Source organism: Macaca nemestrina, chromosome 6 (genome assembly GCF_043159975.1).
Source record: "Macaca nemestrina isolate mMacNem1 chromosome 6, mMacNem.hap1, whole genome shotgun sequence".
In the NCBI taxonomy this organism is placed as follows: Eukaryota; Metazoa; Chordata; class Mammalia; order Primates; family Cercopithecidae; genus Macaca; species Macaca nemestrina.
The window spans coordinates 26176271-26199427 of record NC_092130.1 but is presented as its reverse complement, the minus strand read 5'-3'; the positions used below and the strand labels follow the sequence as shown (position 1 = coordinate 26199427).

The 23157-nt window shown below is 47.8% G+C and overlaps 1 protein-coding gene across 2 annotated transcripts in view; it reads left to right on the top strand.

The window, feature by feature from the left end:
- LOC105482624 (polypeptide N-acetylgalactosaminyltransferase 10) overlaps positions 1-23157 on the top strand; it is a 274728-nt gene that overhangs the window by 42379 nt on the left and 209192 nt on the right. Inside the window, exon 1 of one of the 2 annotated variants that reach the window (XM_071098175.1) lies at positions 468-766. The exons of the other annotated variant lie outside the window; for it this stretch is intronic. Within the exon in view, the coding sequence (XP_070954276.1) occupies positions 608-766 (159 nt within the window). The 5' untranslated portion in view covers positions 468-607. Of the gene's footprint in view, positions 1-467; positions 767-23157 lie in introns of those variants that run through there. 2 annotated transcript variants of the gene reach the window in all.

Sequence of the window (23157 nt, the reverse complement as noted above, 5' to 3'; positions counted from 1 at the left end):
CGGAACGCTCGGCGGGGCCCCAGCACTATTTGCATATCCCCAGAGAGGCAGCAAACGTTCGGCTGCAGTCCCGGGCGGAGGTTGCCGGGCAGGGTACCCCGGCGCGCGAACATGCACCCCACCCAGCGGTGCCCAGCCCGCACCAGTTAGCGCCCAACTCGCCAACTCCGGGACTTTAGCAAAGCTCCCGAGGGCGGGGGAGCCGCCGAGAAGCGGGACGCACCATCGCAGCTCGAGAAGGGGGAAGCGCTCTGGCCCGGCACCCTACCGCGCCCAGGCGGGCCGAGACGCTCCGCGAGAGGGCCGAGGCTGGTGGCGCAGAGACTCGGCGACCGACGCGGGCGCTGGCGGCGCGGGGCGGGCGACTCGGCGGGGCCTGGGGGAGGCGGCGGCGGCGACGACCCCCCTGTGGCGGCGGCGCGGTGGCAGCGCCCGGCTCCCCGGCCGGCGAGCGGCGGAAGTGCCGCGGAGTTGGAGCGGGGCCGGCGCCGCGGCCGCTTCTGCTCGCTGAGCTGCTGCCGCCGCCGGGCGGACTGGCGGACGCTCGGAGCTGGGGGCGGCGCGGCGCGGCGGTGCCGGCGGGGCGCGGCGGGGCTGACCGGCCCCGATGAGGCGGAAGGAGAAGCGGCTCCTGCAGGCGGTGGCGCTGGTGCTGGCGGCCCTGGTCCTCCTGCCCAACGTGGGGCTTTGGGCGCTGTACCGCGAGCGGCAGCCCGACGGCACCCCTGGGGGATCCGGGGCGGCGGTGGCGCCGGCGGCGGGACAGGTGAGTCCCCCTGTTGCTACAGGCCGGGAACACCCCCTTCCCGAATTCACTTTTAGCCTGTGGTTCCTTCCTCCACCTTCTGCTGTCTGCCGCCTCAGAGTCAGCTCCGAGACTGTAAAGCTCTTCCCATTTTCCGGATGGGAAAATTGAGTGTCGTGATTCCTCCAGGGTCCCAAGCCAGTCAGAGACTGAGTCCGAACTAGAACCCAGGACGCTATTCCTCACCACATGTTACCACCTTCTTTTCTGTCCTCGTCTGGTGTTCCTTGAGGTCTTCCAGCGGATCTCTTTTGAAGGATCCTATCTGCATCCCTGTATCCCAGGATGACTCCTGCCTTGTGCCAATAGGAATGCAGATTCTGGTTCTTGTATTTGGTGTCCAGGTCCTCTCTGCTCCCCTCCTCCCACCCCCCAACAACCCCTGCCTGCTGATCCCAGTGTTCTTTACTCAGGTCAGCCCTTTTCCTGATTTCCCGTCTGCCCAACGAGACATCCAGGCCTTCCGCCTCTCCCCATTTATTCAACAGTACCCCCGCCCCGCGCCAGCAACTCTAGCCTTTTCCTTTCTCAGATCCTGTGGATTCCTTGCAGAATGTAAAGATCACGCTCTCCTTGAAGCTTCAAGCCCCTGGGGGTGGAAAAGGGGGTAAGCTCCTGGTCCTTGAGGTACCTGCTGCCTTTGACCTTATGGGAGTCCAGAGGTGGGGCTCTGGTGGGGAGACCCCCAAAATGTCCCAGAGGCTGTTGGTGCCCAGCGTCCTGAGGATGGAACACCAGAAGCCTTCCCTGTCTCTTCTGAACTTGTCTAGTCTGGTTAGTTGTAGTGTTTACTGCAGCCAAAACTGGCATCGGAATGGTTTCTGCCTCCTTTGAACTTACCCGTGTATATTTGTGTGTATGTATGCGTGCATGCATTTAGACTAGCATCTCCCTGATAGCAGAAGCTCTGTCACATCACTCCCACCCTCCCAGGAGGTGCTAGTGAGTGTATTGCTTAGACTGTTTCATATAGTGGAACATTTCAGGCTTTCTTTCGGGATTTCTCTGGTCCCATGAGAAGTGGATAATTTGTGTATCAGGGTCAGACTTGACTGATTGTTGGCTGGCCTTGACGAAAGAGGCTGGCTTTTCTGAGATTGATGGTTTTCCTTATTCTTCCCAGTATTAGGCTGCTGTCTAGGCAGTCTGGCATCTGGAGCGCAGAGGGCTCTTTGCCACAGAGCTGACCAATTTGAGCTCCGCCTGTCACTCTGTTAATTGTTGCAAAGCATCCCAGAGGGTCTCATTGATCTTTCTGGTAGAGCTTACTGTTTAGAAAGTAAGGTTTCCATCTCTTTCCTAAACCCCTGGTTCAAACCCTGACAGCTAGCTTAGACCTCTCTCCCTGATATTCTGTATCTGTGTGGGGTTTCCTTTCATGAAATCTCTTTCCTCTGTTCCTATTCAGTACCAGCATCAGAGTCAGGAGTTCCAGGGTTCTGACCTCAGCTCTACCACTAACTTAGTGTGTGTGTCCTTGATCACCTTTCATCTCCTTCTCTGAGCCTTACTTTCTTGATCTGTAAACCATGATTATTGGTCCAGCTCTAACATTCTGTGATACTATCAGTTAATCAATGAGGAATACAATGGTCACTTCTTTTTTTCTGTCTTGAGTCCGGAGTTCCTTGTAGCATCCCTAGCTGTGGAGGCTCCATACTGGACACAGCCCCAGGTCAAGGGGGAGTGTCCTACCCTAATGCAAAACTCTCCTTTAGAATAGCTGTAGCCCATTCTAAAATAGCGCTTGACATTCTGCCTCTGCTTGGAGAAAGCCCTCGTATTTCATTTGCTATAGATGCCAAAGACGTCCTGATTTTCATTTCTATAGACCCAGATGTGTAGAGAAGGTCAAGGTTAACTGCCAGTTTGGCCTGAGCTTTCAAAGTAAATTACTCACTTGTCCAAGAGGGTATTGATGGAGTAAGGCAGCCTTTTGGGCGGGGAGAGCGGGGAGCAACAGCTGGGTGCTGCTCAGAGCCCCTAACTGAAATGGATAGACAGGCTCATCTGGGAAGATCTAGTTTTTGTTCATTTCTTTTTCTCTGGAATAGCATGAAGAGGAGGAAGAAGTGGTGAAGGGGGTTTGGGGGATTGGGGGAACTGATTATTTTTGCTTTAGAGAAAATCTCTTTGCTTCCTGGAAGCAGTAGAATGGAGCTGTTTCCCCAATGATAAGCACTTGTAGGTGCTACAGGATTCAGCATTCATCTGCTGCCTTTCAAGAACGCCCTGCCAAATTTCCACACAGCCCCTTTTTGTTTCACTCTCTCACAGATGCAGAGCACTGGGCTTGGCCCCCAGTCCCTTGTCTGAATGTCAGCTGGCCTTGAGGAAAGAGGCTGACTTCTTGGAGTGATGGTGTTCCATCCCTCATCCCAGTGTACTGGAACATACACGTAACACGCCAGGCTGCTATCTGGGAAATCTGGCATCTTGAGCATACAGAGCTTTTTCGACAGGGCTGACCAGTTCTGAGCTCAGCCTGTCATTCTTGTAATTGTTGAGAATCATCTTTGAGCGTCTCGTTGATCTTTCTGGTAGAAATAACTGCAGAGGCTCTGGAGGGAAGTCTGACAGGACTTTATCCAAATGAAAAATGTGTTCCATATGGGTTTGAAAGAAGATTCTTTGAGAGTAACATATCCACTACTTGAGTAGTCCTCTAACTCCTTGATTTCTCCACTGGATTAAAGAATATGGAGTTTCAAATTAAGAGTGTTTATCATCAGCTAGAATGAAAGTCTACATAACTGTCATGCCAACTCATCCTGGGTGTACCTCTGGAGCTGGGTGGGATAGCTGATTTATAAAGGACACATAATGCTTCCAGGATTTCAGCAGTCATCTGGTCAGACAGTTGGCTTCTTGGGAAGCTGCAAAACCAAGCAAGAAAAGCTGGTCTTGAAGCCATCTTCCTTTTAATGTGTGGGTCCCTCTCATTCCAACCCCCAATCTGTTTAACATCTTGGTTTAATTCAACAGTCTGTTTCATATTCCAGGTTTGGGACAGGTTATTAAAAGCTCAAGTTAGGAAACTGAGTGCAGTCTCTCCTCATTTCTGAGCCATAATCTCTTGTTGAAAAATGGCTTCACTGGATAATAGAATGTGTGGAATAGAAATTGGTGGAATAATGGAATACCAGTGACTTTAATTTTCAAGTATCAGGATTTCTTTCTCATTGTGTTAGAGCTGAACTTTATTCTTAGAGCATCCAGAAATCAATGTTTTTTTTCTCTTTTTTCAGTCTTTCTGGTGGCAAAAGCCTTGCCCATCAGAAAGTTAAGTATCATAGAAATGTAGCCTTGGAATGATTTCCTTAATTTTCCACAGAAGGGCTAGTATCCTTTAGCTTGCTAATCACTCCTCTGTCTGCATACCCAGGTGAAATCTGATGCCACTAGGGAAGGGTTGTTGATTCGCCAGAACAAATCCAGCTCCCTACATTCCTTCTCTCATTCTTGGCTTGCTGTCTACCAAGGATTCCAGCTGAGGAAGGCCTGGGCACAGGGACCTGGTTTTTAGTCCTTTCTCCTGCCCTAAACTCACTCCGTGTACTCAGGAAAGAGGTTTAACCTCTCTGAGCCTTGGATTCCTCATCTGCTAAGTGAGGCTTAGATTCAGAAGGGAAAAAGCAAATGCATATTGTAATGATGCTTCCCCTCCCATGGCCAAGGCAGACATTGCTACTCAATCTTTTTGTTACTAACACCAGACTTGGGCTCAGACTGTTTCTCAGCAGGGCTACTCAAGTAGAGTTAATGACATATGGAAACTCATTAGCAATGTAGGGAATAGATACTCTGTTAGGGCTTTTCCAACTCTTACATCCTGAGGTTCTGTGAGTATGCTTGGAAGCACGTCTGAATAGTGATCGTATATTTAAACAGGCCTCTGTATCTAACTTGTAATGAGGCCACAACTTAAGGGTATGTTCATATTTGAATGTCTTTTCTCAGGCTGTAGTCTAAGGATGTTCAGCCTTTGATCTGTTGGTTCCAGTGACACGGTAACAGATAATGGAGTCAGGAATGAAAAGCAAAAGCCCATTTAAAAGATAACCATCTAGCTTGCTAATTGTACCTTGTCCACAGTCAGCTCTTACACAGAGATGGCATCAGGTTCTCTTCACTGAATCAAAAGCACCTGGAGGCAAACCTGGCAGCTACCGGTAAGCCCCACAGCAGCGAAATGCTCCTGACGGTGTTTGCAGCAGTTCCTGTGTTTTACATATATCTGACCCTCTGCATCCCATATATGTGTCAGAGCTGGTAAGGGAGGGCCTTGAATAAGAGTCTTGTTTCTCCAGAGAACCTCTGTCCTTACGCGCAGTGGAGTGGGGAAAGGAGGTAGCCCATATACACCTGAATTCCCGTGGCAAGAAGTGTATCGTGGCCTCCCTGCTGGAAATGTCTTAAGGTAGGAACACATCCTCCTCTAGCACAAAGCACAAGATTTGGCACCTGGAAGACAGGATGTGTTTGCTGAATGATTGAAATGTGTCAGAGCAGGCAGGGGGCTTCAGAAGTCATCTAGTTCAATCTCCTCAATTTGTAGGTATGAAAACTGAGGCCGAGAAAAGGAGAAACAAATTAAACAAGTTCCCATAGGGAGGAATGCAGATCAGAATCCATTCTCCAAGTTCTTGTTCTATTTCACTATGAGAAATTTTTTCCCTCCATATACTGATATTTGATCCTTCTCTACCATTATTTCTTTCAGGAGCCAAGATTATCACCCCAAATTTTGGAGGCCACTGCTTAGTGAGACCGATTATCTGCTACAACTTATCTGTCTGTTTTTTTGTAGATCTATTTTTGTTCATTTTCTTTCCAACATTTTATAGTGTTTTTGTTGTTGTTGTTGTTTTGAGATGGAGTTTTGCTCTTGTTGCCCAGGCTGGAGTGCAATGGCGCGATCTCGGCCCACCGCAACCTCCACCTCCCAGGTTCAAGCAATTCTCCTGCCTTAGCCTTCCCAAGTAGCTGGGATTATAGGCATGCACCACCAAGCCTGGCTAATTTTGTATTTTTAGTAGAGATGGGGTTTTTCTGTGTGGGTCAGGTGGGTCTCGAACTCCCGACCTCAGGCGATCCGCCCACCTCGGCCTCCCAAAGTGTTGGGATTACAGGCATGAGCCACCGCACCCGGCCTCATTTTATAGTTTCAAAAGCAACTAAATGGATTAAAATTTAAGGGGGCAAAGGGACAGGGGTAGAGGAATTAAAGGCTGTGTAGCACATGGCACCATTACTGCTATCCCTGACAGACAGAATCTGAGCCTAAGAACCACCTCAGATTGTCTATCAGTTGCAAGTAACAAAAATTAAGCCATGTGAGCTGAAATGAGTAAGGGAATATATTGGCTCCTGTGACTGTAGTTGGCTTCAGGTATGGTGTGATCTAGAGGTTTGTGGCATTGTCAGGGCTAGGTCTCCTTTCGTCTGGTTTCTGTTGGTTCTGACTTTCTCTGTGTGTTGACTTTGTTCCATTCTGAGGCTCCATGGCAGCAAAAAATGGTAGTAGCTCTTTCAGACCTCAGATCCACACCTAGATCCTAGAGGAGAGGGTCTCTCTCCTCTGGTAGCTTCTACAGAAGAGAGAGAAAACATCTTTTCTATTTATTTATTCATTTGCTTATTTATTTTTTTATTTAGAGACGGAGTCTTGCTCTGTCACCCAGGCTGGAGTGCAGTGGCACGATCTTGGCTCACTGCAAGCTCCACCTCCTGGGTCCACACCATTCTTCTGCCTCAGCCTCCTGAGCGGCCGGGACCACAGGCACCCACCACCACACCCGGCCAATTTTTTGTATTTTTAGTAGAGACAGGGTTTCACCGTGTTAGCCAGGATGGTCTCGATCTCCTGACCTCGTGATCCACCTGCCGCAGCCTCCCAAAGTGTTGGGATTACAGGCGTTAGCCACCATGCCTGGCCGAGAAAACGTCTTTTCTATAAGCTCTAGCAAGATCTCCTTAAGTCTTACTGGTCCACTTTGGATCTAATGTGCTGTCTGAACCATTCGCAGATTTCAGGAGGAGAAGCTGTATTGATTGACTTAACCTACCCTGGAGCTAGGAGTGGAGTCAGATTGCCCAGATCTAAGAAGAGCAGTTCCCCAGAGAAGACTCTGGGTGCTGCTTTTGGGAAGAAGAGAAAGATATCTAGAGAAGAAGCCCACAAATATCCACTCCAGAGTCCTGCTGACACAGTGTTCCAGGCAGTAGTCACTCCTTGGGGATGAGATTTGGTCCTGGAGGGAAAACCCCTTTGCCACCCTGGACCCATTTTTGGGCACCGAACCTGCAGTCTGGAGGTCTGTGCTCTCATTCCAGCTCTGCCACCCCTTGGCTGAGATGATTAGCTCTGTGGGCCTTGGTTTGTTGCTGAGGAAGGCTTGGGTGCAAATGGTTGCCAACACACAGTGGAGGGTGGAGATAAAGAGCAGTTGAAAGCTGTCTTTATTGAATCTTACTTACCAGTTCTGCCGCTGCCTTCCTTTCCCCTCACAGACGTCCCAAGAAGTGTCTCCCCTGCCCCCATACACACTAAAAGTCAATTCGTTGAAAATTTCTCTCAAGCTGAAAAAGAACTTCTGTCTCTGCAGCTTCCACGTTTTTTTCTGCCTGGCCCTCTTAGCTGGAGGAGGTGGAGTGTTCATACTTTGGAAGCTAGAGGAAGCTAAACAATTCTGCTTGCTGTGGTGGGTGGGTGTGTATTTATGCGTGTGTAGCTTTCTCTCCATGTGTCTCTCTTCTCTCTCTCTCTTATCTTTGAATGGTTCCTGTTTGCTGCCCTCTGCTGAGTGTAGATAGGAGAGAAAAGAAAAAAGCAGACCTATTTTTTTCCTTCCCTTTGGCTTTAAGAGAATGTTGAGCTTCAGATGCTAAATTGTCTTCAGTTTTCTCAGGTGATGAAAGCCACAGCATAAAATGATGCTGATCCGAAGAATGATGATGATATGGTTGGTTGATAATGTTAATAGTAGTAATAGCAGTTACCATTTATTTAGCACTTACTCTGCTAGGTCCTTTACCTGTACATCTGTTAAATATTGTTGTAACCAGGTAGGAAAGGAGGAAACCGAAGCTCGAAAAGAGGCAGGTGTTTGCCCAAGGATGCACAGCCTGTAGTGGTGGAGTTGGCATTTGAACTCTGACCTAGTGCTGAGTCCTTAACCACCATACTTCCTCCATATCTGAGCAGGACAAAGGACCTGTCTTCCAGCCCTGCCCCTTAAGCCCTTCCTGCAAGCCTGGACATCTGAGCTGGCGAGAGAGACCATTGCCCTAAGACAGCCTCTTCAGTAGCCGAAGTGGAGCGCCTAAGGTCACGTGGTGGTGGTGTGTGCTGGAAGAGAAACCTCTACCTCAGCTTCCTCCTGTCTCCGTTCCTTCTGGTTTGAGGCATGTGGGGTGCATATCGTGCTCTAGCTTTGGAGCTACACTGCCTGATTCAAAACCCGAGGCTTGGGCAGGCTTGGCCTCTGTGCCTGGAATTCTTGGTCTGTAAAATGCTAGTAATGTTAACTGTAGCAGAGAGTTCTCCTGAGGGTCCAGTGAGTCACTGTGGGCAAAACCCCAAACACAATGCTTGGTGCAGAACAAGTGCTCGGTAAACCTGGTGATGCTGCTGCCTTTGTGAAGTGCCTGGCCTATGGCAGGGACTCAATTCTCTGCGGCTTCCCTTTGGCGGAGGTAGGGAGAGCTGCATAACATTGTCATTGTCTAGAAGGTGAGCAATTTGAAGATAAGTGATTGACCTAACAGCACAGGGTTCAGAAGACGTGGAAGAAGCCAGGTGGATGCAGTCTCTGATTATTGGGGGTGGGAAGGAAATTGTGCATGCAGAGGCTGCTCTTGGTACCCCTCTCCCTGAAACTTTGGAATGCGAAGCCGTTGTTGGGGTTGCCTTCTCAACTCCCACCCTGGGCGACAACCCAGACCTTCTGTATCCTTCTAGATTCAGCTCATAGCCTGCTGCCTCCAGGACGTGTTCTTTGGTCACTCCAGCCCCCAAAGGTCACTCAGGAGTCTTAGTCCCTTGATTTTCTCATCTGCCTACTTAGATCAGAGGCCCTTCCAGGTAGACTTCTAACATCCTTCTTCCCTGCAGCCTTGCCCCTAGACCTGACTAACCCCTGCCAGGGCCGCCCGGGTTAGCATTCTTTCCAACCAGGGCCCGGAGCCATATATATAAATCTGTCATGCAATGCTGTAATTGTTTTTAATCTGTCCAGACTGTCTGCTTCCCAAAGGCAGGAACTAAACTCTCTCGGTCACTCTTGTTTGCCTAAAATATTTGCTGAATGGCTGAGGGGGTGAGTGAGTGAGTGAGTGAATAATATGGTTGGTACTCAGTAACTGCTGGCTGAGTGCTGGAAGCTTAGCCTTAGGAATGGTTCTTCTTGAACTTCAGGATGCTTCACAATCCCTAGGGAGCCTGTTAAGGATGGTGACACCAGGATCCGTGCCCAAGGAGCATGAAGGGGCTGGTTTGGGCTTGGCCAAGGATCACATATTTAACAAATCCTACTGAGGGTCCAACAGCGAACTCCTCTCCACCCACCTAACAGGAGACAGACCTCTCTTGCCCCAGCGACCCTCTCCACTCTCCCCAGGAATGCTTCAGAACCAGCCCTTGAACCTCTGTTGCTGGGGAGTGTGTTTATCTGCAGCTTCCCAAGTTGTCAATCAGCACCCACAGGGGAGCTCTGTGGTGCTTTTAGCAGTGGCACTGTATCTGATGCAGGCAGATCAGGCTCCAGTTCAGGACAGGCATGGGAGGTGCACTTTGGAATCCCTGTCCTGTGGGCTGTGAGGATTGGCTGGGACCATAGAGCTTTGTTTTCCTTTGATGCCCACAGTCTGCTTATCTTCCAGGATGGGTGCTCTGCCTTCCTGCCATGGGCAAGGATGAGGTGCCTCTAAGTGGGTGACAGGCTGAACTAGGGGGTCTCTTGGGAAAGGTTAGTATTGTGGAGACCCTGTAAACCTCTCCCTTGTACTGGAGAGACCAGTGGAGAGAGTGTGGAGTTGGGAACCAATGTGACCTGATCCCCAGGTCCAGCTCTGCCACTTGCCAGCTCTGTTGTGCCTGACCTCTGGGGCTTCTAGTTCCTTCTCCTAAAATGAGCAAAGTCGTCACTACTTCCTAGTGTCGTGGTGATGATTAGATTAAATTACATTAAAGTTGTGAGGATCGAGGTGCAGAGCGGTCAGGTAACATATCCAGGCCCACACAGCTAGGAAGTGATGGAAACAGGATTCCAGCCCGGCTGGGATGCTTCCTTCCGCTGTCTGCGCCAGCCACTGACTGGATGGTCTTGGGCGAGTCTGTGGGTCTGCCCCTGCTCACGGGGTCTTGAGGAGGCCTCCGTGGGAGGTTATCACTGAGAGCCCCGTGAGCCTGGTTCTTGGATTTGTTGTTGTTGGCTCCAGAAAGCTCTTTTAGCTGAATACCCAGGCATCCGTGCCAGGGCAGGGATTATAGCAAGTCCCACGTGCCGCCTGGATGCCGCACTCGGGCAGCCTCCCAAGAGCCCAGTTCGCCGGGGTTTTGTGTGTGTGTGTGTGGGTCTCCCCTGTGAGTTACAAATGTCAGCCTCCTCTGAGAGGACGGCTGCTGAGCAGAGGGGCCGACGGGGCTTCTGGAGAGAAGGGGGTTTCTTCGAGGGAACAGGTTGGAAACATCTGGCCGGGGTGTGTGTGTGAAAATTACTTCCTGCTGCTAAAGCACTTTGTATGTTCTCGACTGAAAACTGTTATTTTTTGCATGTTTCCTCCTGAGTATTGATCAGATCAGCTGCTGAGAGTTAAAATGTATGTGTGTGTGTGTGCCTATTTGTGAAATAACCAGTTTCTAAATTTGGTACCTAACTTCAGTGAAAAGTTACTAATTCTGTTCTTGGAGAGCCAGGGTCTGTCCTTTGGATTTGTGGTTATTTTATTAATAATAAACCTTAATGGCTGTTTCATTCAGAGAGCTTCTTTTATTAATTTCTTTGACCTTTATATATTTTTAATCACCTTACCTGTATACTTTAATGGAGGTTGCAAACTGGTGGCCTGTGGGCCAGATGCAGTCCAGAGTTATGTTTTGTGTGCCTTGAACAGTGCTGGCCCATAGATAGTTTGGTTTCTTTATTTTTAAATGTTCATATGTTACCAGTACCTAAACATGAGAATATTTCCTATTTTAAAACAATTCTATATTAATTTCTGGTTTTTTTGTTTGTTTTTGTTTTTTAAATCTGAAAGTCCTGCTGCTGAGTTCAGGTTCAAGTTTTGTAAGAATTTTCTGGATGTAGGAGCAGCTGTCTCCTCTAGACAGATCCTAGCTCTCCAGTTGGCCACCACCCCTGCTGCACTTAGTGGTCTCAAACCTGGGCACTTCACCCTTTCACACAATTGGCCGGGCTGCAGGAGACATTCAACTTTGGGAGCCCTCCTTTATGATATGCAAATTCCCATAGCCTTTTCCCAGTTCCGTGTCATGGTGGAGGCAGGGCGGGGCTTACGGTCCCCACTTCACAGATGCAAAAACTGAGGTTCAAAGAGCGTGACACAACTAGTCACAAAGCCCATAAGCTGAGGCTAATCCTTCTATCTCTAAGACTAATGTACTTTTCAGAGAAAAAAAAGTAATTACTTGGAAGTATAAGTATATAAACCTTAGGCTCTGACAGACTCACTTATGTTTATATTTAGGTGATTCCCGCTCCGTCTCAGCTCAAGAAACCATTTGCCTTGCTTCTTTCTGTTTCTAGGTATCTGAATTTCAGGTCTACCCTATCTAATACAGTTTTGTTTTTTTTTTAATTTTTTTTATTTTTTAAAGCCATGTCAGGGGCTGCCCTAGATTTATTAGAAATGATGTAGGTAGAGGCCGGGCATGGTGACTCATACATGTAATCTCAGCACTCTGGGAGGCCGAGGTGGGCGGATCACGAGGTCAGGAGTTTGAGACCAGCCTGGCTAACATAGTGAAACCCCATCTCTACTAAAAATACAAAAATTAGCTGGGTGTAGTGGCACACGCCTGTAATCCCAGTTACTCAGGAGGCTGAGGCAGGATAATCATTTGAAACTGGGAGGCAGGGATTGCAGTGAGCTGAGATCGCACCACTACACTCCAGCCTGGGTGACAGAGCAAGACTCCATCTTGAAGAAAAAAAAAAAAAAAAGAAATGACGTAGGTACAGAATCCACCTTGTTTCTTGCCTGTGCTTCCTGGCATGTTAGAAAACCCTAGAATGTATCTTCCTATTATTGGGGAAGTGTTAGGATCCATTAAATGAGAGTGAAGACAGCTTTCCCAGCAGAAATGGTATGTACTCCACTCCCTGGCCTGAGGGGACCTCACAGGCACCCAGGAGGTTTCTAGGAAAGAGAGAACCTGGATGAGAACAGCTTAGGTCCCCCCAGAGGCAGCTGAACATAGCCACTCATGTCTCTGAGAGTAGGGTTCACTGCCAGGGCAGGAGTGGGGGCCCCTCTGCCCGCCATTTCAAGAACCTTCCCTTGGAAGCTCCAGGTGGCTCCTGGTGCGGCAGTGGGGCATGGAGTGTGGGGCACAGCTCGATGTGGTGACCAGGAGTTAGCTTTGTCCTTGAGCACTGGCTCCACAGCAGAAATGACGATGACCATTAGTTTATTGAGCTCTTACTGCATGCCATGCACTGTGCCCATCTCAGTTTGTCAGCACTGTAATCCCAGGGGGTGAGTGACCTTACTGTTGTCATTTTACAGATGGGAAAACTGAGGCTCAGGAAACTTAAGTCACTTCCCAGGCCTGTACAAGAAACAAGTGGTGGGACTCAAATTCAGATTTCTGACTCTCCAACTTGTACTCTTAGCTACCATGTTTTATTGACTCCTCTGGGCAAGTCTTTTAACGTCTTTTGGCCTCCATTTCCTCACCTGTACGTGGGAATGATAGCTTCTTGGCACACAAGCAGAGTCAGTTTTCCCACCCATAACTCTTCCTGCCACCCCTGCCTCGGGGCGGTTGTCAGACACTGGTGTGGTGTGAGCTGTCTTTCCCGCTAGGGTGGGGCCTCTCTGCTTGTGGGGTTGGGGTCTCCCAGCAGAGTCAGCCTGGGGTATGCCTCCCTGCTTCTCCCTTTCACAGCCCGGACCCCCCTCGCCTGCTACTCCGCACTCCCCTGGCAGCGAGAGAGGCAGCTGAGGGCTCCCGCCATCCAAGGCCTGCCAGGGAACAATGGGGCACGTTAAGAAGGCTGCCAGGTGCCAAGCCAGAGGTATTAAAGAGACATTTGATTAGTTTTAACTCTTAATTGTCAGGCTTTTGCTTTCTTTTGTTCTCTGTAGCAATTAAGCGGCGGGTTGGAGAGGAGGGTGAAGCCCTGGTGTGGGTTTCCTCCCTCTGACTTGTATGGGCTCTCTTTGACTTTGGGTGTGAATATGACTCTTTCACCTGTCTCCTATTCTCAGCGCTCTCCCCTCTCTGTCTGTGTGTGTTTCTCTGTCTCTCCTTCGACCTGCCCCCGCCCCCGCAAGCCCCATAGTCTCCATGCTGTGTGTCTCTCTCTTAGCAAATATGATGAGAAATGACACCAAAGAAGCCATAAGCCTACCACGGTGGAATCCACAATTTCAATGAATTGTATCTTTTATCATATCCAGTCTCCCACTACCTTATCCCTGCCAAATGGTTACCATCTTTGACTTGAACACCCCCAGTGATGGGGAACTCACCCCCTTTAGCTAAGCAGAGTCCTAGGTAGTCTGCCGTGGCTCAGGGGTGACCTAAGAATTTCTTAAGTACCCTCTACCCATCCCTTCAGGCACCTCTCAAACCTTTTTCTTCCCAGAAAGCCTTCCCGGATCTTTCCAGTTAGAATTAATCTGTCTCTTGGAAATGCCTACACGACTTAATTTGTACAACTGTGGCGACATGAATGTTATGGTGCTATGTATTGTCATTTCCCTAGGTGGAGGAATGTACTGTTGAAGGAGTCTTCCCAGCAGGACATCCCCTTGGATGAGGCTCCCGCTGGGAAGAAGAGATCCCGGAGCTCTCTCTTGTGAGCCTGGACTTCCTCCTCTTTCAAAAAGTTCCATTCCCAAACTTGGCCACTGTGTTTTATGTGATCTTTTTTTTTTTTTTTTTTTTTTTTTGAGACGGAGTCTTGCTCTGTCGCCCAGGCTGGGGTGCAGTGGCCAGATCTCAGCTCACTGCAAGCTCCACCTCCCGGGTTTACGCCATTCTCCTGCCTCAGCCTCCTGAGTAGCTGGGACTACAGGCGCCCGCCACCTCGCCCGGCTAGTTTTTTGTATTTTTTAGTAGAGATGGGGTTTCACCGTGTTAGCCAGGATGGTCTCGATCTCCTGACCTCGTGATCCACCCGTCTCGGCCTCCCAAAGTGCTGGGATTACAGGCTTGAGCCACTGCGCCCGGCCTATGTGATCTTTTAATCCAGAGAATATTCTAGGTTTTTACAGGCCATATAGTCTCTGCCACAACTACTCAATCTGTCTTTGTAGCATGAGAGTGGCCATAGATACTACATAAACCAATGCGAGTGCTGTGTTCCAATAAAACTTTATTTGCAAAAGCAGTCAGCAAGCTGGATTGCCAGACCATGGTTTGCTGGCCCCTTTCTAGTCTTTTCATGGTCAAAGAGCCCTAGGTTTTGAGGCAGGAGCCTGACTCTTCAGGTAGGAGCCACCTTGAGTTGCTTTATGACCCTAGTTGGATCTCTGACTCAGCAGTGCCTCTGTCCTCTCCTACATAAGCTGTGTTAATTGGGAGGATGAGTTCTAAGGATCCCTCCAGTTTTTGACACTCAGTGAGGACCTGAATTCTCTGCTGGATCTGACTGCATCTCTGAAACGGATTCCAAATCCACCTATTTTCTTCCCGCTTCCCACCAGACCGTCACATCTCACCTGGATTCCTGCCACAGCCTCCTGGCTCCTCTCCCACCTCCACCCTGAAATCATAGTAGATTCTTTATGCACAGCCCAAGTGTACATTTGCAAGGGTAAATCAGAGGTTTCCGCCTTTTTCCTAAAACTCTTCAGTGGCTTCCACTGCTGCACTGAAACACAGCCCAGACCCCTGTCTCGTCTGGCCCTGCTTACCCTCCGGGGTCACTGTGTCCCCTCCTCTCAGTCACCACACTACAGCCGCATTACCCTTCTTACACATCCAGCGTCGTCCTTCTTCACGACCTTTGCACGTGGTCCTGCCTGGAATACTCTTCCCCAAGATTATGGCAGGACTGGTTCCTCCTCATCTTTTAGCTCGTGTCTCCAAAGTCACCTCCTCAGAGAGGCCTTCTGTGAACATACCATCTGAAGTACCTCTTTCTTACCTACTCTGCAACTTGATCAACTGTGAAATGTCCACATAGCAACTTAGCAGTATCTGGAGTCACCTTGTGTATTTATTTACTTATCTATTTCTCTGCTCTAGTAGATACTAGCACCTCAGTAGATACTAAGATACTACCCTCAGCCGTGAGGGTAGGGGCCTCGTGTGTCTTGTTTACTGCTGTACCTTATAGTGCTGGCATGTTACAGGTGCTCAATGAATATTTGTTGAATTAGTGAATGAATGCATGCATACCTGTGTTCCCAGATACCCTACAGATAGGACTGCTCCATGTTTCTTCTCGCCATTCCTCCGTGTTTCATTTGGGCACCATTCTGTTCTTGGTGTTGTGGGAAATTGCACACTTTCACCCTAAGGGGCTGTGTTCTCATAGTGGAGGAAGAAACAGACTTCCTTCTCCCCTGTTGAGATCAGAAGGCCTCAAAAGTGTTAGCTCCCTAGGGTAACAGTCAAAGGACACTGTTTCTCTGAGATCTTTTCATCAGAAGCAGGTCCTGTCCTCAGTCCACGTGGCTTCATTGGTGGTATCTCTGGATGAGGATCCGTTTGGTTCTCTCCTTCCAGTCTTTAGAATATGAAGTAAGTAGCTTGTCTGGGATTATATTTTCCTCCTGGTTCTTAGGAGGAAAATGTAAGGGTGGACCCCTGCTTACTTCTTTTGTGAGGCGCTTCCCTGCCATCTAGAGGGAGCGTCTTAAGGAAGAGGGCTGCTGGTCGTGACCCAGGCTTTCCCAAGGACTGCAGCTCCCAGTAAGTGGGTAAATGGGCTCGTGGGTTGAATCATGTCTCTCAAAAAGCTATGGCAAAGTCCTTACTCACTGTACCTCAGAATATGACCTAATTTGGAAATAGGTTTGTTGCAAATGTAACCAATCAAAATGATGTCATGCTGGAATAGGGTAGGCCCTTAATCCTCTGTGACTGACTGATATCCTTATAAGAAAAGGAGAAGAGACACAGAGACAGGGAGAGGGAAGAGGGCTGTGAAAAGCTGGAGGCAGAGACTGGAGCGATGCTGCCCTAAGCCAAGGTACACCTGGGGCTACCAGAAGCTGGAAGAGGAGGAAGGAAGCATCTTCCCTAGAGGCTTTGGAGATAGGATAGCCCTGCCAATACCTTGATTTTGAATTTCAAGCCTCCAGAACTGTGACACAATAAATTTCTGTTGTTTGAAGCCGCTCACTTTAGGTACTTTGTTATGGTAGCCCTAGGGAACTAATACATGGACCATTTTCCATTTTCTCATCAGATTGTGTTGTGTGTGTGTATGAGTGTGTCTGTATGTTACATTTGAAGGGAGATAGATAAAGCACCTTTGCAAAGGCCGGGATAATTGTCTTAATCTCTTGTAGCTACTTACGTTTCTTTTTAACTCATGGAAAAGATCCTCTCTTTCTATGGAGGATTAGCATATTACACTGCACGTATATATTCTTTAACTAAAACCACTCTGCTTATTAAGAGATCAACCTCTTTAAAAACACCTGAGCCATTAGCCTTGAATCGCAGTGAATAAACACATGGTACATACTGCCTTTCACTTAACTGTATTATCTTTGTGTTCTGAGCTCAACAATTTATTTTTGTTCTGGGTCCCCGCTAAATTGATTTGGGGGATTACTATGTGATAGGTACGAGAAACAGCCGCTGCGTTGAGAGAGCTCCTGGTCTAAAAAGGGATGCAGACAAGTTCACAGGGATGCAGTGTGTCAGGCAGAGCATGATGAGTGTTGCAAGAGGAGATCAGCTGGTGCTGTGGGAAGCCGAGGGGAAGAGAGCAGCACCCTGGTTGAGTTCAGGAAGGACTTCTGAAAGGTGCTGATTTTTAAGATGGTCCTGAAGAAGGTTAAAGCTTTAGCAAAGTGTACATGGTAGGATTGGAGTCTCTCAGGTGGCAGGAAGTGGGGAGCCTGTTTCAAGAACAGCGAGTAAGGCAGAGTCACTGAAACTTCACATGTCAGTTAGAAAGTAGCTGGAAAAGTAGGTGAGGACCAGGTCACAGGGTCCCTGATTGCTAGGCCAGGGAGGCTGGCCTGCAGAAGGCAAGGAAGCCATGGATAGTTTTTGAGCAGAGGATGACTTGATCAGGGGTAGGCCTCAAAAAGGCAACTCTGGCAATGCAGGAGCCACAGGAGGCAGGGAGAGCAGTTTGGAGGCTATTGGGGTGGAGAGAGAACGAATCCATTCATTCATCCACTGTACCTTTCTGTGGCCCAGATGCTGTGCTAGGTTCTGAGGCCACCAAGATGTGTAACGTGCAGCCTTTGAGCTTAAGGAATGCATTACTACTGTTGCAGACTGTTTTTGTCAGGCACAATGTTAAGCACTTTGCATACATTATCATCTTTGATTCTCGCAGCAACCCAATAACATACTCACTCTATCCCCATTTTATGGATGAAGGCATTAAGTATCAGGGAGAGGAACTGTTTTACCCAAGGTCATACAGCTGGTCACTGGTGGGGCTGTGACTGGCCTACAGGTTCCTGGGCCTTAACCACTTCTCTGGACTCCACACACTATAAACAGGTCAAGTCAGAGTACAATGAGATCTTTCTTGGTAGCTGTAGGTACAGGGTTCTATGTGAGCACATAGGAGAGCCAGTGAACTCGGATGGGCAGGATGGGTAAGCAGAAAAGGCTCCCTGAAGGAGGGAATCCTGACCTAAGTCTTTTAAGGGCAGTGGGATGGTTTAGCCAGGCAGAGAAATGGCTGGGCATGGGGTGGATAGTGAAGGGATTCCAGGTAGAGGGGATAGCACAGTCAGAAGTCCAGAGTTGGGAAAACAGCATAGGGTGTGCAGGGTCTCCTAAGCTCATTATTCCTGGCCCCAGGAGTGGGGCTGGGAGAGGCTAAAACACAGGGAGGGCCAGGTCATGAGCTACACTCCATCCTCCAGTTCCCAGGAGCATGAAGGGTGTTGGGCAGAGAAGTTGAGTGACCAGATTTGCTTTCGTATGGGTCCTGGCATTCAATAGTTGAAAGAGATCGGGAGGCCATGTTGTCAACCACTGTCAGATGTTTGCAACCAGACCAGATAAGGCAGAGGCACTCCCACGACAGCTCTCAAGGGGCCAGGGCACTCCAGGCACAGGACCTGACCTGGAAGGCTCAGCCTGCTGTGTAGCTGGCATTTAGGTCTGCAGTTCTTCTTCATTCAATGTGTCATTTATGCAGCAGTTTTTGACTGAATTCTGCGCATGCCCCAGGCTGGTTCTCTGCTAAGCACTTGACATTCTAAGAGGAAAGGACATGGTCTCGGCCCTTGAGGACCAGCTGGCCCATTAGATAATTCCAGGGTAGTGGGATGCATGCCATAGGTGGAGTGAGCACAGGCCTGAGAGCACAGTGGAGGATTCACGTTAGCCTTCATTCTGGCTTTCCAGCCGCCACCTCTACCTGCCCCTCCCATTCACCTCAGGCTTATAAAGCCACAGATTTGCCTAGGATTGAATCCCAGCTCTGCTCTTTACTAGCTGTGTGACTTCGAGAAATTTCCTTAATCTTTTATTCTCTCTCTCATTTCTTACATTTTAAAATGGGCCTGATAATAGCACCTACTTCATAGGTTAGTTATCAGGATTAAAGGAATTCACATACACAAAACACTTGGAATAGTGCCTGGCATTTAAAAAGTGGTACCTAGATACCGTTAGGATTACAGATCTGGAATCTCTTAGCCCAAACCCTGTGTATTAGGCACATTTTAGCATTCAGATTATTAGTCAAGGTTCAGTCAGGACAGAGAAATCACAAAGTAATTTGAACACAGAAAGTTTAATAAAAATAATTATTTACTGTAACAGAAGATTAGAGTAATAAAGAATTGGCTAGTAAGAAGTGAAAAGCGCTCTAAAGAATATAAGAATAGCAGAGAGAGGAACAGCTTTTTTTTTTAAATTTTTATTATTATTATTATACTTTAAGTTCTAGGGTACATGTGCATAACGTGCAGGTTTGTTACATATGTATACTTGTGCCATGTTGGTGTGCTGCACCCATCAACTTGTCAGCACCCATCAATTCATCATTTCCATCAGGTGTAACTCCCAATGCAATTCCTCCCCCCTCCCCCCTCCCCATGATAGGCCCTGGTGTGTGATGTTCCCCTTCCCGAGTCCAAGTGATCTCATTGTTCAGTTCCCACCTATGAGTGAGAACATGCGGTGTTTGGTTTTCTGTTCTTGTGATAGTTTGCTGAGAATGATGGTTTAGAGGAACAGCTGTTACCCTCATTGTTGAGATAACAGCACCCAAGGAAGAGGCCCCCGTAGGCTGAGATCCTGACTTTGTTGGAGAGGGCACAGCTATGCTTACTGAGTGGTAGAGAAGTCACTGCAGTGCCACCCCAGCAAAGTTCATGGGAAATCTGCCTGCTAGGGTGCTGGAGGAAGAAACACATGGTGAGGTATCTCATGGAAGACATTCTGCTACAAAACCACTCAAGGCAATGGGTGCTGGGAGAAGCTATTGGTTGCCGGATGCCGGTGGTTGCTGCACAGTGCAGGAGCGAGGCAGTGGAGAAGCTACACATACTGCAGGAGCTAGACATGGAGAGGTCATGCACGCTGCAGGAGGCAAGTGCCGGAGACATCACCCATGCTGCCTGCCTGCTGAACACACCAGAACCAGGGTGAAAAAAGCCTTTCATTCTGCAGTGTCTCTCCAGCATCTTCTGCTAACCACTGTTAACATCATGTTAGCTGGCAAGGGAAACACGTTTAAGGGCCCAGAACCATTTTTGCACAGCAGGCAGTGAAGGTGGGTTTGGAGCTGAGAGGCAATAAAATGATGACTGACTGTCTCAGTGAGTTTGGGCTGCTACAACAGAATACCATGGACTGTGTGGCTTCAACAAGAAACATTTATTGCTCACAGTTCTGGAGGCTGGAAGTCCAAGATCAGGATACCACCATGGTCAGGTTCTTGCCGAGGGCCCTCTTCCTGGTTTATAGACAACGACTTTCCTGCTGTGTCCTCACGTGGCAGAGAGCAGAAAGAGAGCAAGCACTCATGTCTCCACTTACAAGGGCACTAATCCCATTCACAATGGCTCCACCTTCATGACCTAATTACATTCCAAAGGCCCCATCTTGTAATACCATCACCTTGGGGGTTAGGACTTCATCATAGGAATTTGGGGGGCATGCAACAGTCAGTCTCTAACACTGGCAGAAGAGTCTTTCTGATTTAGGAATGTTGGTAAAGTGCATATATTATTATGTAATAGCTCTAGTGGGGTTTACAGTGCTCCCCATAATCAAACACATTTTTTTCCTACAGCAAAAATGTGTTCACAGTAAGAGGATAAATAAAGACCATAAATAGCCTCATGTCTATTCAAGTCAGGCTTTGTCACTAAATCAGTTATTTTTTTAAAGTTATTTAAAAAGCCTGTTTGGACTTTGGAATTGAGGCTAAGGGATGGTTGACCTGCATCATTTTCATTTCCTTTCTCCACGCAGCAGTCAGAGTGATCTTTTGGAAATGTAAATTATGCCACTGGGAAAGCCTAAGTGACCTCCTGTTCCAGGATAAAGACTAAACTCCACCCCTGGCCCCCTCCCCACTCTGCCCTCACCCACCTCTGCCCTCCAAAAACACGCTGACCTCCAACAAGCCATGTGTCCTGCAATAGAGCCTTGGCACATGTTACTCTCACTACATGGAGCACTCTTCTAGTTACCTACCATGCACACAAGCGCATGCACGCACACACACATGCATACACACACACACAGTTTGCTTGGCTAATCCTGCCTCACCCTTCTAATGGCAGCTCAATATCCCTACTCCAAGAGAACTTTCTGACCCCTTTCTACCCCAGTCTTCAGCCCACTCAGGCATTAAAGCATGTGTCTTAGTTTGTGATTATACAGACTTACAATAAGTGTGATTATTTGATTAACATGTCTCTCTATTAAACTGTAAGTGTTATAGGACAGTGACTGTATCTGTTTCCCCCCCCACACACTATTTTATTCCCAGTGCTCTACGCAGTGCCTGGCATGTAACATATTTGATGAGTGAAAAAAGGAATAAACCATCTTGGATTAGATCCTGAACCAGAAAAAAATCAATTAGACATAAAGGACATTATTGGAACAACTGGCAAAATTCGAGTATGAACTGTAGATTAGATAATAGTATTGTATCAGTGTGAAGTTTCTTGATTTTGTTGTCTGTATTCTTAGAAAATACACACTGAAGAATTTAGGAATAAAAGGTTATCATGTCTTCAACTTTCTCACAAATGGCTTAGAAAAAAATTGTAGATATAGGTAGATGGGGGAGAGGGAGAGAGAATGATAAAACAGATGTGGAGAATGGTAACAGCCAATGTGGATAAAGGATATGTAGGATCCTCTGTACCAGTCTTGCATCTTTCCTATTAGTTTGAAATTATTTTACAATAAAAAGTTTTTAAAAACTCAGTGAATAAAAATGAATAATTGAGGAAAGGGATGCCAGGAGGAGGAGGACCCCTCAGGTACAAAGGCAAGAGGGCAGGAAAGGGCTTAGTCCCTTTGGGGAACTTGCAGTCTGTGTGGTTGGAGGGTGGCCCTGGGGCTCGGGAGGGAACACCAGGGGATGGAGCTGGAGTCCCCACTGTGGCCTTTCTGGAGGGAGTGCAGTATTGAACTGTTCAGTCAACCTTCATCTACACTTTCCCCTCTCTTTTTCTCTTGGTGATTTTTGAGCAAAAGTCTGATTGCATGAAGCCAGTGTGTCTCAGGTCTTCCATCTGATTTCTCTTTTGTCTTAACAATAGGGAAAATCTCATTCATGTATGCAGGTTACTCCTTCTGCTCTAAAACTGTGACTTTCCTGTTGTCAGCTTGCTGTTAAACTCACCATGCATTTCCCGTTTTGGTTATATAGTGCTGCATAACAAAATGTGGTGGCGTAATACAACAAACATTTGTTATCTTAAAGTTTCTGTGAGTCAGCAGTGTGGGCTTAGCTGGATGGTGGTGGTACAGGGTCTCTCATGAGGTTGCTATCAAGACGTTGGCCAGCCCTGCTGGCATCTGAAGTCTCAACCGGAGCTGGTTAATCTATTTCCAAGATGGCTCACTCCCTTGGCTGCCAGAAGGAGACCGCAGTTCCTTAACGTCAAGACCTCTTCATGAGGAAGCTTGAGTGTCCTTGAAGCATGGCAGCTCACTTTCCCCAGAGCACACCAAGAGATAGGGAGAGAGCAAGCAGGAAGCCACAGTCCTTCTAGGACCTAGTCTCCAAAGTTATATATCATCATGGACTTTTTATTCTATTAGAAGTGAGTCATGAAGTTCAGCCTATGTGCAAAAAAAGAACTCAACTCCACTTCTTGGAGGGAGGAATGTGGAAGAAATTGTGGACATTTTAAATCACCATAGTTCCTGAAAGCCTTTTGCTTCTGGAGGGCCAGTGTCTGCCCTCCAGAAGTTTACATCATCTGTTTAGGGAAGTAAGACATGCTCCGAAATTGCTCATAAGAACCAAGATGTCCCATGAGAGATGGCTTGACAGGGTTCTGAGGAAGCAGAAATCAGAATAGATGGTAGCAAAGGAGAGCTTTTGGAAGGAGCTGACACTGCCTTCGTGGATGAGCAACTTTCCCCTTGGTTCTTAACCCTGATTATTGATGTTGTCATATAATGGTAATGAATAATAATGATAGCATTTGAACATTTCTACCATGACAGGCATTGCGCCAGGCAGGGTGTGCCTTGTAGCACATCTATGTGTTTAAATAACATCCTTGGAATTGTGCAGTGGGACCATATTGATGCTAAATATTAATACTTCACTTATGTTACTTCATTTCATGCTTTGAACTACCTTGTGGAGTTGCTGTAATCCCCATTTCACATTTTCATCTGGTATCTCTGTTTGTCTTAACAACAGAAATTAATTCACAGATTACAAACATAAGGCTTGAAAAAATTAAGTAACTTAAGCACGATGGCACAGCTTATAAGTGGCAGAGTGGTTAAGATCACAGGC